The sequence below is a fragment of the Lepisma saccharinum genome, chromosome 28, assembly GCF_977018435.1.
Source record: "Lepisma saccharinum chromosome 28, izLepSacc3.1, whole genome shotgun sequence".
In the NCBI taxonomy this organism is placed as follows: Eukaryota; Metazoa; Arthropoda; class Insecta; order Zygentoma; family Lepismatidae; genus Lepisma; species Lepisma saccharinum.
In genome coordinates, this window is record NC_139256.1 from 37,061,419 (window position 1) to 37,082,719 (window position 21,301).

At 38.2% G+C, this 21,301-nt stretch overlaps 1 protein-coding gene across 3 annotated transcripts in view; it reads right to left on the bottom strand.

The window, feature by feature from the left end:
- Positions 1–8,437: 8,437 nt before the first annotated feature.
- LOC145981091 (acid phosphatase type 7-like) overlaps positions 8,438–21,301 on the bottom strand; it is a 121,034-nt gene continuing 108,170 nt past the window's right edge. For all 3 annotated transcript variants that reach the window (XM_083114228.1, XM_083114227.1, XM_083114229.1), the window contains exon 9: positions 8,438–9,834. In XM_083114228.1, coding sequence (XP_082970354.1) covers positions 9,772–9,834 — 63 coding nt within the window. In that variant the 3' untranslated portion in view covers positions 8,438–9,771. The remainder of the gene's footprint in view (positions 9,835–21,301) is intronic.

Consider the following 21,301-nt stretch of genomic DNA (forward strand, 5'->3'; position numbering starts at 1 on the left):
CCGAAGTAGAGACAGAAGAAGCAAAAACTGTGTTATTTGAAACGTAGTAATTCATTTATGAAGAGCCTAGACCATCCTTAATGTATGTTCGTCATGTACAGAAAAAGACTGATATTTGTCAATAAGGAAAGAGTTGAGTGTTACAGAAATTATAAAAATAGGCATCTTAGGAGAGACAGAACAGAAAAGACGTGCCAGTTCCTGAAAAGAAAGCAAAGAAATGGAAAAAAAAAAAAAAGGTAGAGTGTTCCCCTGTGCATAGCACCACGCCATGAAGGCGTATAGGGGGTGTGGGGGTAACGCCCCACACTTTCTTGATCCGGTCGTGAGTGGGGGTGATGTGATCAGCATCACGCCCCTGACCGCCTTTACCCCCCAGGGTTTCCCCCAGGTACCCATGTTATTCGATGCTGGGTGGGCGCCGGGGCCGCTTTCACCGTTAGAAAAGTTCCCGGATTTGAACCGGCCGGGGATCGAACCCGGGACCTTGAGCATGGTAGTCAGATGCGTTACCGACTGAGCCACCGCAGCCAAGAAATGGAAGCCAAACGAAAATGATGCGAATGCTAAATAGAGTATCTGAAAAGAAGATCTGTGTATGCATAGCGAGTTTTGTGAATCCAATGTGAAGATTGATGAACATATAATAAGAGATGAAGGAAAGAAGAAATTTAGGAAGAAGAACAATTTTTCTATCTTCATATTTTTACGATGAAAAATTTTTATAGCCAAAGGGGGGAATATTGTGTTACGTACCCAATAGTACCAAGTAATGTAAATAGTTTGCCAAAGAGGAATAGAGATGGCAGCACCAGGCAGGCAAGATTACGAATTAACATAATATATGTGGATAACTTTATAAATGAGAACAAAGCAGATTGGAAAGATGAAAAACAATAGAATCTCTGTAAGAAGATAAACAATAAATATAAAGGAAATAAATTAATGTATATACGCGATAAATCAAACCAGTGATCATATGTAATATGACCAGAAAACTAAAGAAGTCAAAGTACTGATACAAATTTTGGTCTTTGAACAGATATTGCATGTCTGATTGATTTAGCATTCCCATTGCGGAAATTTTGTTTACATCAGTGGCGGCACCTTCCAATCGACGACCCACAGCACTTTTGGTTGGGCGTTTCAACCGTAGCACCTACTTGGATGCGCATGTCAATCCTTTGCACCAAGTATACACTCTGTTGTACCCAGTTAGTGTTGGCGCGTTCCAATCACAGCCGCAAGGGAGGATATTAGTTTTATTCCCAAAGCTTAAAGGAAAAAGCTGGATAAAGGAATTCATTAAATCATCAAGAACATAAATAAATGGAAAACCAGAGGGAAGATCACAAAGAAGACAAGAAGGAAGTCCAGATCCAGACATTCCAATAAGAAGGAAGTCCAGATCCAGACATTCCATTAAGAAGGAAGTCCAGATCCAGACCCTCCATTAAGAAGGAAGTCCAGATCCAGACATTCCATTAAGAAGAAGTCCAGATCCAGACATTCCATTAAGAAGGAAGTCCAAATCCAGATCCTCTATTGAGAAGGAAGTCCAGATCCAGACCCTCCATTGAGAAGGAAATCCAGATCCAGACATTCCATTGAGAAGGAAGTCCAGATCCAGACATTCCATTAAGAAGGAAGTCCAGATCCAGACATTCCATTAAGAAGGAAGTCCAAATCCAGATCCTCTATTGAGAAGGAAGTCCAGATCCAGACCCTCCATTGAGAAGGAAGTCCAGATCCAGACATTCCATTAAGAAGGAAGTCCAGATCCAGACCCTCCATTGAGAAGGAAGTCCAGATCCAGACCCTCCATTGAGAAGGAAGTCCAGATCCAGACCCTCCATTGAGAAGGAAGTCCAGATCCAGACATTCCATTAAGAAGGAAGTCCAGATCCAGACATTCCATTAAGAAGGAAGTCCAGATCCAGACATTCCATTAAGAAGGAAGTCCAGATCCAGACATTCCATTAAGAAGGAAGTCCAAATCCAGATCCTCTATTGAGAAAGAAGTCCAGATCCAGACCCTCCATTGAGAAGGAAATCCAGATCCAGACATTCCATTAAGAAGGAAGTCCAGATCCAGACATTCCATTAAGAAGGAAGTCCAGATCCAGACATTCCATTAAGAAGGAAGTCCAAATCCAGATCCTCTATTGAGAAGGAAGTCCAGACCCAGACATTCCATTAAGAAGGAAGTCCAAATCCAGATCCTCTATTGAGAAGGAAGTCCAGATCCAGACCCTCCATTGAGAAGGAAATCCAGATCCAGACATTCCATTAAGAAGGAAGTCCAGATCCAGACATTCCATTAAGAAGGAAGTCCAGATCCAGACATTCCATTAAGAAGGAAGTCCAAATCCAGATCCTCTATTGAGAAGGAAGTCCAGATCCAGACCCTCCATTGAGAAGGAAGTCCAGATCCAGACCATCCATTACGAAGGAAGTCCAGATAGAAGAATATTCAAATATAGAAAATAAATAATAAAAAGCATATTGAGATGAAAATTTACTGTAAATGAGAATTATAGAAGAAAGTAGCTTATCATGTAAATATCCTTACTCCATGTATCCTGTGTTTAAATAATATATTCGTTTAAACGTCTCCATTGGAAGGCATCCTGTCTGGTTTTGTTGTCTACAAAGAACCCTACCCTGTAGATATTCTAGCTGAGGTTTAAGATTAAGATTTATGCTCCTTGCTCCAAATGGAGGTAGCACGACTCAACGTGATATGGCCCACAGATTTCACCTCACACCGTCAACTGTGAACAAAACAATTTGCAAGCGCCTCAGGTTGAAGTGTGTGCGGAAGGCCCATGTACACCACCTTCTACCGCGTCACATTGCCGAACGTAAGACGAACTGCAGGAAACTGTATGAAAAGTACCTGGCGGGTTCCAAATGGAAGAAAGTTGTCACAATGGATGAATCATATGTCCATCTCACTGCTGGTGGTCACATTCGGGCGATCACATACCGTGACATTGACGGCAGGGAAAGTTTCCCTCGTGGCTTTATGGTTGTGACGGGATTTGGATATGAGGGTAAGTTGATGATACGCAAGGTGGACAAAAACGTGAAGGTGAATGCCAGATACTTCCAAGACTCCATTCTGACACCTATCTATCGGAGAGACATCCCACAATTGTATGGAATGGACGTGAACCAGGTGATGATCCATATGGACAAGGCTTCGAGTCATACTGCCAGAACATCACTACGTTTTTATCAGGAAATGGCAGAGGAATTAGGAACTCGTGTCATTCCGTTTGAAGACATTCCTGTGAAAAACCCAGATGCCAGTCCAATGGATTTTTGCGCATTTGGACTGTTGAAACGACGTCTTCAACATCGTCGCCCACGCACCCTGGATGGTCTATGGAAAGCTTGCAGGGTGGAGTGGGACAGAATTCCAATGCCTGTCCTGCGCCAGAGCTTGCTGCAATGGAAACTGTGATGCCAGGCGATAGTCCACAATGCTGAGGGTCCAATAGAACATGATCAGTGGTGGCGGCGTGGTATATCTTAAGGTGAGTACCCATCAAAAATGGTCGAACATAAAGCGAACAACCTACTGTACTTGTCAAAGACAACGTTTCGGTGGCAACTGCCCCCTTCTTCAGGTCAAGAAGTTGGCTTTACGGAAATCCACAAAGTTTCGTCATTTAGAAAGGTTGTAGGTTTTTTCGTGGACAGGTTGAATGCTAGGATAACAAATTACTAAAACAGGACTATTCCCACATTTTAAAATCCCTTAAAACTCATATAAAAACTGTTAAAGCCCGTGTTACTATCCAATCACAATTCACATGTTGACTGGAACTGGTATGTACTCAAATGCCCGAGGTTGAGAGTGAGTCAATGTTCCTCCTTCCCCTTCCATTACGTCATTTCAAACGAGAAGTCGCGTATGATGCTTGCCTCCTGTTCAATGTCTGGGTTAACCTTGAATCAGATTTCTTTATATTCAAGTTTTTCCCATTTTTTCAATATTCCTAGCCATATTTCATCAATATTCCCATCTTCTCTATTCAGCTTGCTCTCTCTATTTTTACATATAAATAAGGCCTCATAAACATTCCTACTTAATAATTTGTCTTCCTTGCGTATAACTTCCCGTGTGGCTATCTCATGTTCCTCTTCCAATACATGCTCGGATAATCTCGTACGGGGGTTTCCATCATTAATATCCTTATCGTGTTCTTTCCATCAGACCCCCATACTCCTACCAGTTTGCCCTACATATTCCTTCTTACATTGACATTTGATTCTGTATACACCCTTTTTTCCCTCTATATTATCACCCTTTCTCATTCCTTCTCTTTTGTAACTCATCAAATGTTTCTCTAAACATTTAGGGGCTTTCATCCCACACTTAATTCTATACGCTTTTGTTACTCTCTCCACTTTTTCCGATACTCCCCTAAAATACGGGATAACCACATACTTACATTCCCCTAAGTTCTCATTTATATTTTCCTCCACTTTCTTCTCTCCCTTGTTTTTACTATCATTATTATCATCCTTGGAGCATATCTTTCTCGCCCTACTCAAATTCTTCGGCATTTCTTCATTTTTATACCCATTCTTTCTACAAATTCCAAAAATCCATATTATTTCTTTTTCCAGCATTGTCTTAAAATTACATAATCTTAAGGCTCAAATGAAGAAATTTAAGAAGACATTATATTTTCTAATCATAGAATGTGCTGATTCCTTATTTATGTACTTATATCCCGCTAACTTGGAAGAGACACGTTTTAATTTTCCTACCTGTCTTATTGATCTCCATATCTAAGAAACTAATCCTATTATCTTTCATATACTCCCTCGTGAACTTAATTCTTGACTCTTGTTCTTCTAGGTTTGCGTACAGGCTATCCAGTATCTTTTCACTCCCAATCACTAAAATGTCATCCACATATCTCCCATAGCACTTGACTCCATTACTTAATGTGCTTAAAGCTGCATTCTCAATGTAGTGTATGAAGATACTTGAAACTATCCCTGAAACGGGATTCCTCATTTTTCATAAAGATTTTATCATTGCAGTAAAAATAATTGTAACCTGTACTTATGTTAAACCACCTCACGGATAGTAACATGGGTTTTAACAGTTTTTATATGAGTTTTAAGGGATTTTAAAATGTGGGAATAGTCCTGTTTTAGTCATTTGTTATCCTAGCATTCAACCTGTCCACGTAAAAACCTATATCCTTTCTAAATGATGAAGCTTTGTGGATTTCCGTAAAGCCGACTTCTTGACCTGAAGAAGAGGGCAGTTGCCACCGAAACGTTGTCTTTGACAAGTATATACTCACTGTACATAAGTAAATAACAAATTTTGATTTTATGTTTATATATGATAGTGAGTAAGTCACACGCATCCAAAATATGAAATGTACTTCACTGCTCTATGTTGTGAAATGTTGATTGTTGTAACACAACAAATTTAAAGGAAATAAAGTTTCGTTAAGGGTGATTTTATCAATACTGGTATTTCGTAAAACATCAAGGACAAAACTTGCTTATTGAAATTTGCAAATACACCATTCTACAGAGCATTCCCTAATTATAATGATTTGCTTTATTTTACTTTGCTTTTTGTACCACTTTTGGCTAATTTGCGAAGATGGGGATGAGTGATGATATGATGAAATTGATGAATGGACACTCACAAATATCCATGCCCAGGCCAGGATTCGAACCTGGGATACTGGAGTTGTAGCACGATGTGCTAACCACTCTGCCACAGGGGGCGGCTAATAGGTTCATTGTTTCTAGCTTTGTTGACAAATATAAAATTGGATTTACATTAGTTGCTAACTATGCGATATAATGAACCTCTTGCAGATTTGTTTAACTAATATCAGGGTCCAGCAGTTGAGAATCACTGACCCAGTGCACAGTGGCCCTAAAATTAAAACAGAAAGAAACTGAAATACAAGTAGATTGGCAAAAAAGTTCATTTCTTTAAAAAATCGGTTCTTCTCAGAAAAATTTTGTTTGTGTAAGTCCACTTAATGCTCAAACATGCTAATTGTGACCGGAGTTTAAAATGAGATTCAAACCACTGTGCCTCCATTGGGAATTGAGCCTGCAACTCCTTGATCAAAAGGTTACACCATTCTATATGCCATTGGGGAGGCTTATTCGCTTATATAACACCCATTCAAAAAGCAAGGCTTTTTCCAACAACAATACTCACAATAATAAGTAACTTAGGCTCTACAGGCTAAATTAAATCTTAATCTTCCATGTAGTACAGTGGGATGCATAATTGATTTGCTTTATTCTACTTCACTTTTGTGCCACTTTTGGCTAATTTGCGAAGATGGGTTGTGTGATGATATGGTGAAATTAATGAATGAACACTCACAAATGTCCATGCCAAGGCCGGGATTCAAACCTGGGACCCCTGGCGTCGAAGCACGATGTGTTAACCACTCTGCCACAGGGGCCGGCAGTGGGATGCAGAAGTATTACCAGGCAAATTGTCAATCACCATGTTTTTACTCTTTGTTTTATGCAATCAGAGCTTAACGATTATAAACAAAATGCCAAACAAGCTGTTGACCGCCACCAAACCCCCTTGGGTATACACTGAGTATAACTGTGCATTGGAAGAAAATTGAAAGAAGTTCTTATTCAATGCCTATTTTAATGCCCTTTTTGATTTTGGTGTGCCTTTTAAGTACCTATTTTAGTGCCTCTTCTTATATTAGGGACATTTTTAAGTGTCTATTTTCATAATTTTTGGTGCCTTTTTTCCTGCCTATTTCAGAGGTTTTTAGTGCCTATAAATCTGACGTAAAGTAAAGTAAAGTGTTCTCCTGTGCGTAGCACCATGCCATGAAGGCGTATAGGGGGTGTGGGGGTAACGTGGCCACGGTGGCTCAGTCGGTAACGCGTCTGACTACCATGCTCAAGGTCCCGGGTTTGATCCCCAGCCGGTTCAAATCCAGGAACTTTTCTAACGTAGGAAGCGGTCCCGGCACCCACCCAGCATCGAATGACATGGGTACCTGGGGGAAACCCTGGGGGGTAAAGGCAGTCAGGGGCGTGATGCTGATCACATCACCCCCACTCATTTGATTTGATTTGATTTAGTTTATTTTACTTCGCGTTTTGTGCCTCTTGGCTAATTTGCGAAGATGGGGATGATTGATGAAATGATGAAATTGATGAATGGACATTCACAAACAACCAAGCCCGACCAGGATTCGAACCCGGGACCCTTGGCGTCGCAGCGCGATGTGCTAACCACTCGGCCACAGGGTCGGGCACCCCCACTCATGACCGGATCAAGAAAGTGTGGGGCGTTACCCCCACACCCCCTATACGCCTTCATGGCGTGGTGCTAAGCACAGGGGAACACTTTACCTTTACCTTTTTTTATAAATCTGCATCCTATTCATAACAACAATAACAAAACTGCCAACCTGTACACTAAATAAAGGAATTATTTAAAGAAATTTCAAAGTAGTGAGGTTATTGTTATTTTTATTGGCATGGTAGTAACATAAGATATCAATATTAACACAAGTGAATCTGATAGATCAAAGTAAGATTACTCAGTCTTCTACAAAGAACACAGAGTCAGTCAACACAAGTAAATCAAAACATACTGCTATACACATATACATTTATTGATTGATTTGCTTTATTTTACTTCACTTTTGTGCCACTTTTGGCTAATTTGCGAAGATGGGGATGAGTGATGAAAATGATGAATGGACACTCACAAACATCCAAGCCCAGACCGGGATTCGAACCTGGGACCCCTGGCATCATAGCACAATATGCTAACCACTCTGCCATGGGGGCCGCAAACATATAAATTTGTATAATAAATACACAGATATTAATATACATTGATAAAGATATTTCATATATAAAAATACAGTAGAATTTTGTGTAATAGAAACAATGTCATTTTCATGCATGTGTGTGTTATGTGAATAAATAAAATCAGAATGAAGGAACAAGGCAACACTCATCATGTAATAAATGATGCAGGAGTAGCCAAGTAACATTCAAAGACACTTAAAAAAGGATTCCATATATTGGCAAGGTTGCTGTTTAAAGAATAGAAATTTTGCACATACATTCCATTTACAAAGCTGCTTCTGTATGTGTGACAAACCAACTGATTCACCAGATGTTATTCCAAGCATCTTTGTGTTTTACTGACATACTCACTTGTCATTTATATACAGGGTTATTCAACACAGATGGTGCAAAAGTTTACTAAATCCTTCAGAATCTGCAAGAGTATGGGGTATCAGTGCGAAGTGGTACTGGATCAGACAGTATATACATAAAGAGTGAGCCAAAAGTTGCTTTGTACCTCGTGGACTGTATAATAAGAATTCTACAAAGTGTATTTACAATGTACGAGGGTCGTTCAAGGAAAAAGTTTCCCTATGTTGCAAAAAATTTATTTCTTAAGTTACAGAAAAAAATCAAGTTGCACCAAGTAGCATGGTCCTTTCTCGCTTTTCAACATAATTTCCAAGGCAGCACAAGCATTTGTCCCATCGTTGCACAAGTTTTTGAAAGCCATCTGCAAAAAATTCGGGGTTCAGGGAACGAAGAACACTTTTCACGGCTGTCTGAACCTCCAAATCAGTGTGAAAACGTCTGTTTGAATTCTGGAGTGTAGTGATGAACGAAGATCTCATCCTTAGTCACAATACGGCAGAGAAAGTTGTTCCCTTTGTTGTGATACCGGGTCAGAGAATCCAGGCAACATGTCATATGCATCATGAGATGTTCTGCAGTGAGTTGACCTGGGACCCAACGCGATGAAACCTTCACATATCCCAATTTTTCGTGGATGATTTTGTGTGCAGTCCCGATGGAAATATTCAAATCAGTGGATGCTTCATGAACCTTGATTCGACGGTTGGCCAAAACCAGTGCATTCACTTTGTCAACCAATGTTGCATCACTGACTACAGATGAGCCACCAGGCCGATCTTTATCGAATATGCTTGTTCATCCTTCAGAAAACGATTTGCACCACCTTCGCACAATTTGCACTGGCATTACAGTCTCTCCATAAACAACAACAAGCTTCCTGTGGATGTCGATAGGAGCAAGACCATTTGCCCACTTATACCGGATCACAGAACGAATCTCTTCTCTACTCCACACCGCCAAAACACGTTGTTCCGCCAACACCACAATTATCAACTTTTCACTGTTGGAATTATCACATGTTCAGACATTTGGATGCATGCTTACCCAAAGGAGGGGGGGGGGGGGTAATTCCACCATTTATTGTAGCACGTACACTTGGTTGTTGTAGACATATTCCTTTGCCAGATGAACAGTGACATTTGGCTCACGCTGTATGTATGCACATACACAGTAAAGAGAGAGATATATATTTTTGCACAAGTGTGTGTATTGTGAATCTATTATTAAATTAGGCAAATAATTTCGACCCATTTGGATTAAAAGTAATTTGTTTGCATGCTTCTTGTGATTCAACTAAACACATATATAGTGATTTTCATTTTATAAAATTGATAAAGCACATCAAGACTACAAAATATTGAATACATTAAACAACACATTTCAGTTTAAAATAAAATAATGCCACACAATAGCGAGTATATTATGAAGGTGATAATTCAATACATACTTGAAAAAACACTTCCCATCACAAATATTACATTCTATGATGGCAGCACCATATTAACATTCACGAACATGCTTTCGTCTCCATTGCTCTGTCAAGCAATAATTTGTCTACCCCTGATAGGGACCATGGTGTTCCTTGATCAGCCACATACTGTCTATCACCTCACCATCCTATGGAGAAGTAAAAGAAATTCATGGGAAGAATAAGTAATAAATAGCTGGTTATAAATGGTCTTAACACTAATAGAATGAAAAAAATGGTTTTAACACTAATAGAATGAACCAAATCAAAAAACAAGTTACAAGAAAACTAAACGAAAAGAGAAAAGTGGACAAAGATGAGTTGCAAAGAAATTTGTTTGTATTCCATTCCTCAAGGAATGCATTCCACATAAAATTGCAAAAATGTTTAGAAGATTTAACTTCAAAATTGTGTTTAGATCACCAATAAGTTTGGAATGTACATTTAATTAATACAAAATGAGAAAATCTGTACCAGATAGGAATATACACGAGGGCTAATCAAAAAGTCTTTGCCCCTACTTTTTTCAGTCGAAATATTAGTGAGATTGAGAAACCGAGATATACATTCAATGCAATAGGTTTTTCTTGTAACGGTCCAGCGTTAACTCTCGGCTGCTCTGCAGCATGGCACTGCTGTGAGTTTGCAAAGATGGCTATAGTACTCAACACATCCACGTTGTATGAGCAGCAAAGTGTTATTCGTTTTCTATGGAGCAAGGGATGAATGCCCATCGGGATCCATAGCAAAATGCAGCCGACATATGGGGGCAAGTGTCTCGCTTCAGGGAAGTGTGCGGTGGTGGTGTTGACAGTTCGAAAATGGCCAAGAAGACCTTCATGACAATGAGTAGTTGGGGCATCCTCGCTCCATGCTCACAATGGAAAACATTGCTCACGGTCTTCTGGGATTGCCGAGGACCACTCCTGCTGGATTTAATGCCACGAAGTGACACCATTAATGCTGACAGCTATTTTGGCACACACTCACATCTGCGAGCTACCATCAGGAAAAAGCACCAAGGGATTCTCGATGTGGACAATGTGGTTATCTTCCACAATAAAGCCAGGCCTCGTGTGGCAAACAGGACAATTGACAGACTTCAGTCATTCCAATGGGAGATTCTGGAGCATGCGGTCCACTAAATAAGTTCCTGGCAAGACATAAGTCTATTTGCGACGACGAAGCGAAGACCGCTGTCCCTCGGTGGTTCCACGATCAACCGGCCGAATTCTACATCAGCGGCATCTCCAAACTAGTGGTGTGACGGGACAAATCCTTGAACTGCTGTGGTGACTATGTCGAAAAATAGTGCAAGGTACATAGAACAATTCCTATATTTTGATTTCCCTGCATGTTTATTATTTTGGCTGAAAAAAATTGGGGCAAAGACTCTTTGATTTGCCCTTGTAATATAAGTTGTTCATGGTTAAAAGAATATGTAAGACAAACATCAAGAAAAATGGCAATAAGATGGCACAAACATGGTTTGGACATCATAAATTTGAACCCAAGAATGGGTCTGTCAGCTCACATCATTGAGGAGAAGCATATGATTAAAAAGAGAAGGGTTTTAAAAAGAGTGATGGGAAACATAGATTTGAATGTCTGGAAAGCTTTGTTCATTGCAGAAGAACACTGGAAGAAATTAAATAATGGTAACATAGTACATTGGCAGTATCCATTGTACACCCGCCGCAAAATGACTTCGGACCTCATAACAAAAGCACAAAAAATTACATTTTTATCACAGGCCAGAGCCTAAGTCCCGAATTATTGACTTGTTGATAAAAGCAAGAGACTTGGTAGGATTAATTGTTCTATCATTAAAGATATTTCCAGTCGAGTAGCCAATCGATATCTGCACTCCGACGGGCGCCATCTTGAAAATAATCCGCCATATATGATATTTTTTGATTTGATACATCTAAGGAACGGTGTCTCCTATAAACGTCCGGTTTTCTCAGAAATGTTCCAAATAGTGTAAACTTTCATAATAAATCAATAAATCTATTTTTGAAAATTAGAGGTTTTTCAGAAAAACTACAAAACATTTTATGAGAATAACTGCGAGTTGAAAGTCTTAACAATGATCCTTTTTTTTTTCAAAATTTATGTTCAATTGTTTGTAAATTGTATTTCTCTTAAAATGTTATTTAAGGTAAATTTATAAATCTAGAAAAAATAGGGGTTCAGTTCGTCTAAAGACTTCTAACAAACACTAAGTAATCTTACAAAATAGAAAATGCCATTGTTTGGTTAGAGAATTATTAATTAAGACTTTCTGAAAAACTTCTATTTCTTATTTTTCAAAAATAGATTTATTGATTTATTATGAAAGTTTACACTATTTGGAACATTTCTGAGAAAACCAGTCATTGATAGGAGACACCGTTCCTGAGATATATCAAATCAAAAAATATCAAATATGACGGATCAGTTTCAAGATGGCGGCCGTCGGAGCACAGATATCGATTTTCTACTCGACTGGAAATATCTTTAATGATAGAACAATTAATCCTACCAAGTCTCTTTCTTTTATCAATAAGTCAATGATCAGGACTTAGCCTCCGGCCTGTGAATAAGATGTAATTTTTTGTGCTTTTGTTATGAGGTCCGAAGTCATTTTGCGGCGGGTGTATAATTGATTCTTTTCTGTTAAGAAAAACTTAACCATTGTTATAACTATCTTTAATCAAACTAAATATAAATGTCTGATGAAGGGAGTGTGTGTTCTCCTGAAACATAAAACAAAAAACTGTGTTTTTATGCTTGTAATAACTGTAGGCTACTAGAGAAATGATAAATATAGTGTTACAATGCATTAAAAAGTTATTAAAGATTTTCAATTCAGTTAAAAACAGTGATGATAGGGCTAGGACTTTATGACCTAAAGATAACCAAAATATGCTCTAAACCATAAACTACAGTAATTACTTGAGTACCCCTTGCATGTTATCTAAGTAAAAATGTTGCCTAAAATCTGGGTGCACGGCCAAAAGCAACAAAGAGGTTCGCTTACATCATATTGCTTGAAATAATAGCTGTGTTAGAGACTGGAATGTGAGAGAAAGGAAAAGGACATGCTTCTTAACATGTGCAGCCATCAGATACTTTTTTGAGCACAACAATTTTCAGAACTAGAAGAAAAGCATGTTATTATATATGTAAGAGTTAGCTTTTTTTTTCTGCAGAAATCACAAAACTGAAGTAATTTTACTGGCAAAGGAACTTACTGCTTGATAATTGAAGGTTGCAGATGAAACATTCTCCTTTTGATTTGTGCTTAGAGGATGATATTCTAACAATTATAACTTCTTTATTATAATTAGCCACAGAAGAAGATCAAAATCCTTTCTATTTTGAAATTCTGTGTAAAATGTGTTATTGAAAAGAGTGAAAGAAGTGTTGTTTTATGAGATAGTGTCTGTGATTGATTGACTTATTTATTTTACTTCGTGGTTTGTGCCTCTTGGCTAATTTGCAAAGATGGGGATGAGTGATGAAATGATGAAATTGATGAATGGACATTTACAAACAACAATGCCCGAGCGGGATTCGAACCTGGCACCCCTGGCGTCGCAGCACGATGTGCTAACCACTCAGCCACGAAGTCCGGCAGGTAGTGTCTGTGAAATGCAGTATTGCACATTGATGTATATAACAACTTGCTGCAGAAAACTTGTTCTGAGAAAGCACAAGGCATTGACTAAAGAAAATATTCATGGCTGGGCATGGTAAATGTGGTTAAGTATTAAAAGTTTTGCATTTGTATGTTGCTGGTTTTATCATTATCCGATGAATTTCAAAAGGCAATTGCTTTCATGTTGCAACATCTAGAATGGAGATGATTTCTCATTACTTCACCAAAAAGGCTCCCTTACAGAGAATATCATTACAGAAACCAGCATTAAACTTTGACACCAGACAAGCACATTCTTCTATACTCTGTCCCGGTTATCTCTAGAGCAAGTAAACAAAATCAAGTCTCTGCACAAGTAGTGATGTGAGACAGCTCTACCAATGAACATGTGAGAGAGAACGGGACTGTGTGGAGAGGGGAGAGCAACTGCCATTACCAGCCTTCGCAGCAGTGTGTACTGCTTCGTTCTGCCCACCAGATTCCACCCCACCTTTCTCTGTTGCTATGAGCGACCTTGCTCCACATATTCCATGGATAGAGTATAGCACTCAGTACCATAAAAGATCCAAGACAAGAAAAATGCAGATCTGCAACACAACCTCCAACCACCAACTCAAGTAGCACAAATAACAGATGAGATAACTACAGGGCCTTGAATAACGTAGTGTGGAAAATGGCACTGTTCTGGGCTCTCTGACTGGTTCCATTCGAATATGATACAGCTAGAGGCACTGGTGTTGGTATCGTTGCATGGTATTCATCTGCTTATAATGGAAGTTCATAGACATTTCGCTGCAACGTCTGATTATTTTACATGAAGCATTTCTATGAATATGATAATTGCTATGATATTTGGTACAGTGGTCGCAAAGATATTAACGAACATTCTAGACAGTCGACTACGTCCTGTTATCGTCATACTTTCGTTAATAATACAGTAGAAAAAATATGCGTGGAATGCTCTTGGTAACTAAATTTTTGTGTATGAATTAGGTTCATTATTATTATTATCATCATCATTTCTTTTAAAGATATACACACTGAAGCATTTGTATTTTTGATATTTACTGTCTCTTTTCTTCTGCTTTAAACGGATCGCAGGGATGATGATTGCATGAAACGATAAGGGGATACCCACAAAACTTCCTTAGTGCCATCGACATGAGTGTAAGGAAACTTTCAGACCAATGGGACAAGCTACAGGTAGTTCACACTCATGTGACTAGTGACACAGACACTTCCAGACTGCAAAATAGCATTCATTGCGCACGAGGGTCCAAACAGCAAACGACACATTCATATGTCATATTCGCATGCTACTTATTACTTTGGTCGGAAAGCTCCTTAAAGGAAGGGTGCTCAGACTGAAGCGACATGCCACAGGGGGAGTTTCCAACTAAGTGACAAGCAACATGGTGCCTTCAGTCTATTAGCAAGCGTTTGCTACTAATTGTGCGAACAACAGATCTAGGCGACACGATAAACTGCACGTATCAAAAACAGATCTAGGCAACACGATAAGCCACACGCATCACTCAAACTGGGCCATTTCCTCAATAGCTTGGAACGTGTTGCCGTGGTTTGTTGTTCGTGCATGCAAGATGCAATGAGTGTCTTGCTTTATGGAGATTGCGCACCAAAGCGACAAGCGGCACGCGACACTTATCGCTTGAAAATTTCACCAACCGAATGCTGGCCTGTGCTGCCTGTCATGCCGCTACGATGTGAAATGTTGCTCTTGATTGGTTCATTTCCAAGCGACATGTGTTGCGTGTCACTTTGGTGTGAAAGTTGCCTTGGACCGAAGGACCCGTGTCGCTTTGGTGTGAAATCCCCGTATCGTTTGTCGCGTGTCGCTTTGGTCCTTGAGGAAACGGTGCAGTCAGAGCTTGTGTCCCTATGGTTCGAAAGGCTGCATTGATTACCGACAGCTTGCTTCCAAGCGACCGTGCGAAGGTAGCATAATCATTAGTCTTTTAATTGGGGGCTAGAATGAATGGTTGGAAGAGGAATGGACTGTCTTTAGTTAATTAATATATAATTTTACTTTTGGAAGAAATAGAAAGGAGGGTTCCTATTGTGAGGGTCAATAGGAATATTATTTTTTATGGGTTGTGAGCATTAAAAAGGGAAGGGTTAAATTATGAACCACTTGTGGTTTGTTGTCTCTGTATGAAATATTTCTCAGGATACTATTTATATTCTAATAACATAGAAAAATAAATTCTAGTACACAATCCAACACCTGATGTCCAGAATCACATTGCAATGTTTCTTCTTGTGTTACCCATGATATTTATTTATTTTATTTTACTTTTCTTTCCAAATTAATATCATTTCGTGACTGCAAATCACTCAACAAATATAACTGTTTCCATCAATTCATGTACCGCCTTTCAAGACAAACAAATCCACACAATATATTCCAAAAAGTAACTAAGTTGCATTACTTTCATAAGAAAATTGGCAGTCATACTGATCGCACTGCCCTCTATGTTGTCATCCGTCTCGGGAACCAGTTTCTTAGGTCATTTTCCACTACGTTATTCAAGGCAATGTAACATAACTTAGCAATCAATATCTACCAGTGCCACCAGATGGTGGAAATCAGAACTACTGCCAAACCTGTAGTAAACAAAACAGTGACATGCTACCATCTCCATCCAAGATGCTGCAATAATCGAAAATGAATCAGATAACAACAAAAACATCAATGCAGAAAGATGAAACTTTTCCTACACAATGAAGAAAACATTCCCAATTTTCGTGCTTCAAATCCAGGTGTAGCACAAAGTACAGTGTGTTTCAAAAGTTGGGCAACCCAAATTTTGAAAATTTATATCATGAAAACCGTAAGAGATATTTACACCGGGTTTGCTTCATTATAAAACCTCATTCATTGAGATATTTTTCAATGCTTAACATTATCAATTTATTCCATACAGAAAATTGAATAAATTAATAACTGGCGGAAGGCAGCGTTAAATTTTTTCCAGAAATGCACTTTTGAGGGAGAAAACTATGTAAGAAATTATCGGAGAGTCATAATTAGACGTCTGATGAGTGATGCCATGCCAATCTGTCGTTTGAAATCAATAATGATCGTGTACAGCATTTGATGGATTTAAGACTGGCGATTTTATGGGTTGAGCAAAAAAGTGCTATTTTTGGGACATACTGTGACGTTCACAAGTCAATAATTTGCACGATCACATTTAGTTCATAAATATTTGAAATAAAACGCGAAGGTGAAGATACAACTTCTATAGGTCTATATATTAGTGAAATAACTAAGCAATATGCAGTTCACTATTACCTATATTTCCATTTTTGTCAGACACACTACCACATAATGACTATTGATTCTTGTTGCTATAGGAACGTTAGAATTCCAAATATCTCGTTTATACAGCGTATAGTGCAATAAATAACATAAAACATAATTAACGTTGTACAAAGTAATAATTATACATTTTTTTAAACGTTAATATAAAGTGTTTTTTATAATATGAAATTAATAATTTCAATAAACATATAATTATATTGTGCGGATTCACAGGACCGTCACAACATTCCCCTCCTCCGGGAAAATGAAAACTACGAAACAAGGAGGAGGAGTTTTCATTTATAAATCAGTCAGATGTGTATCAACATAACTACAACAAAGTTACAAATGGACAATATTATCTGACATTTGACAACAACGTGCACATAAACAGATTTGTGCCTAACTGGTAATAACAAATCAAAACATAATACAACATTCAATTGTACAAAATAATGAACAGAATGGTTTCATTTTTCAAGTATCTACTCTCATAAATTTAATTCTCAGACAAGAGTTGATTCCTCTTTTCTTCCGAACAGTTAAACACGCGAAGATTTGAAAAGTTCACCTTGTCATAATATTGCTGGTTCATTGTGTAAAGAATTGCATTATTGTCCTTAATTTCCTTGACAAGAAATGGCCCAATATACAAGTTGAACAATTTATGAATCTGGCTGTTAATTTTGGAACTAACTTGCCTATTTTTTATCATAACCAAATCTCCTGTTTGAAGTTTGATCGAGTTCAATGCATTCTTAATCTTCCTACTTCTTCTAGATTGTCTAGTCCTGATTTCTGCTAAAAACAATTTGCGTTTCCATGGCAAAGATTTAATTTGTTCGGGCCAGCTGATTTCTTCAAATATTGAGTCCTTCATATCTTCATGTAAGAAAAGTTCACTAGGAGATAATCCGGTAACTGCAGAGCATGAATGATTTAATAACTGAATAATAGAATTTATTCTTGGATACCAACTGGTGTGATTATCATTGCAGAATAATCGCAGTAATCTAACAATCTCCTTATTGTACCTCTCAATAGGATTAGATTTCGGATTGTATGTAGTGGTAGTAATATGCTTAATTTTCCTTGAATCCATGTAGGCTTTCCACTCATTTGATGTAAATTGGCTTCCACAATCTGATAATAATACATTACATACAGGGTAATGTTTAAAATATTGTTCTTCAAAACGATTGATAATTTCCCTGGCAGTCGCTTTTCTTAACGGGTAAATCATAACAAACTTTGACATAACGTCTACAATTGTGAGGAGATATTCATATGTACGTGATCTTGGTAATTTTCCGATTAAATCAATAGAGAGGAAATCGTGAGGTTGGTGAGAAACGACGTGATATTCATCTCTACGCAACGGCCGACCTACAATCTTTGTTCGTGCACATTCTAAGCAATCTTTCAGGTAATTTCTAATTGATTTTCTCATGTACGGCCAAAAATATGCCCTTCTACAAGCTGCTAAAACCTTCTGATAACCAAAATGTCCATTTAAATCATGCATTTTGTGCAATACCAAAGGTATAAGCTCACGTGGCACTACAAGTTTACAAATTTCATCTGAATTGGGTTTATAAAAAAGCATTTTGTTGTGAAGAAGATACTTTGAAAAGTTTTTATCAGTTGTACTATCTTCCAGGTGAGAAATTACATTATTGCATTTTTCATCTGCTCGTTGAGCTTTTAACCAAATAGACGAAGTATCATCTTGTGAATCTTCCACAATTACTTGATTGATATATAATTTATCATCAAGTGCAGAATAAGTAGTACAAGGCGGAAATCTGCTCAACGTATCAGCAATATTATTCGAAACTCCTGGGACATGATATAACGTGAAATCAAAACACTGCAATTTGAGAGCCCATCTCGTAAGACGAGAATTAAGTGATTGTGCAGTTTTAAGCCAGGACAACGACTTATGATCTGAATATAAGTTGAAATCAGTTCCTTTAAGATATATAGCAAATTTCTCCAGAGCAAATAATATAGCTAAACATTCCAATTCGTGTGTACTATATGTAATCTCTGCTCCTCTAAGAGCACGACTGCCATATTGTATGACACGAATTTCATCATTATCAACTTGCCAAAGTACACAACCCAATCCTTTCTGGCTTGCATCAACAGAAACACAAAACCTCAACTCAAAGTCGGGTTGACTCAATGCTGGTGCTGAAATTAGAGCATTCTTTAATAACAAGAAAGCTTCTTGACACTGAGGTGTCCAATAAAATGGCACATTTTTGCGTAAAAGATGATATAATGGACTAGCGATATCTGAAAATCCCTGTATAAAACGATTCCTCCAATTTGCCAGTCCTAAAAATTTGCGAAGTGACCGTTTGTTTTGAGGAACAGGAAACTGTAGAATAGCTGAGTCCTTATCATGATCGACCTTAATCTCGGAACCAGACACCACATGACCCAAAAACTTAATTTCCGTTTGGAAAAATTTGCATTTGGCAAATTTTATGGACATGTTCGTCTTCTGCAATGTCTGTAGAACATAATCAAGATGTTCAAAATGTTTCTCTATTGTTGGGCTAAATATTAAAATGTCATCCACATATATCATCAGAAATGAATGAGTCTCTGGTCCAAACACCTTATTCATTCTTTCAACAAAAACAGAAACAGCTGATTTGATACCAAATGGCAAGTAACAAAACACGTGCTGTCGTCCTCGATACGAAAAAGCTGTGTACTTATATGAGTCGGGCGTAAGTGGTATTTGAAAATATCCACAGGAGAGATCAATCGAAGAAAAATATCTTGCACCCTTAAAATGTTGAAGTAGCTCGTTTATCGGTTCAACATGGGTAAGTGGTGAAATTACATGTTGGTTTAGGCGACGAAAATCCACCACTGGACGCCACTCACCATTAGATTTTGGGACGATATGTACTGGGTTTAAATAAGGCGAAGACATCTCTCTAATTATTCCCCAGGCTTTCCATTTTTCTAGTTCCTTTTCTAACGCTGCTCTTTTGGCGAACGGTACTGGGTATATAGGTGCCTTAATTGGTTCCTTTGTGTCTAGTTCAATTTGATAAGGTTCTACGAATGCAGATCGGGGTCGATCAGAAAACAAACTATGATATTCTATTATTATATTCTCAAGCTGAGACTGCTGCTCCGTGTTGAGTGATTCACACGACCGCACCTTCGTTGTGATCTGATCTAGAGAAACGACAAGTAAATTTTCTACTTCTTTCACTATAGTAACTTCCTGCATCTGCCAGCAATCCCTATCAGTTGTACTTTTGCTAGAATTTAATGGTTGAACCAATTCGGAACCAGTAGACGCCATCAAACTAATTTCATTTCTTCTAAAATCGAGTACAGCGTTGTATTGCCTTAAAAATGGTATTCCGAGAATTAATTCAGCATGCAGTTGCTTCAATACAAACATCTCCAAAGAAAAAACTTCCGAGTTAATTGAAATACTTATAATCTTCCGACCAGCAACACGAAACTTCTGATGTCCTGCAAACGGCAATAACTTAAGTTGATCCACTGTATCCAGTTTGGCACTCGGAATAATTGATTTTATACTGCACCATAATTCATAACTGACTAAATTACACTGGCTTCCACTGTCGATGACACACTGTATGGTAATACCGCAAACTGTTCCTGTGATCAGAGGTTGATCAGTAATAGGAGTAGGTATACCAGTATCATTTAAAATCCAAGTAGGTTCATCTTCGTACCAATCTAATTGAAAAAATATTGAAAGTGGATAACAATGATCAACTTCAGGTAAAACGGAATTACTTAATACAGCATACTGACAAGTTGTGCCTATATTATCACTACGATATGATTTAGACGGACCCTCCATTATGTTAGTGCGAGCAAACTGGTCCACGTTCACCCGCGACGTTCGTTTAATGTTGCTTCAGGGACAGAAGAAATGAACTGTTTACAAGAAGTTTCTCTTGGATCGAAAGATGGAGCATTTTCATTTAATGGAGTATTCGCCACTGCAGTTGCATTGCAACTGTTTCCCGTTAACAACTGAGAAGGCGAATATCCGCAATTGGCACATACACTGCATGGTTGGAATGAGTGGAAATTATTGTTAGAGAACTGAGAGTTAGGACGCAGTGTAAATTGCTGTTGTTCTTGCTCGTTTCTGGCATTGAAACTGTTGCTCATAAATCTACCATTATTGTTGAAGTATCGTGAGCTTTGTGGACTTCTATTTTGCCGGAAATTTTGAGTTCCTGCACCATTACGTCTGTAACGATTATATGGTCTGTTAGTTAGGTTAGGTTTCCCAAAATTATTATTTCTATTAAATATCATCGTCTTCTGGCTGGAGTTTGATTGTTGGTTTTCAGCAACAAACGGAACATCTGTACGTGGAATCTTATTTCTTTTATTTTCATCGCTAGAAGAAACAAAATGAACAGTATCATTAGGTCTTACGTTACGTCTTGAACCTTGATTTCCATTAGGTTCATCATCGTTCACAAACGATGAACTTTTAGCAACACTTTGAACTCTCAGTTTTGTCCTTGCACTATTATTGTCGGTAAAACTTTTAGAATTATTCCCATCATGTCGGAAATTTTTTTCACGTACATTATCATGAACATTAAAACTCTTGTTTGATCTT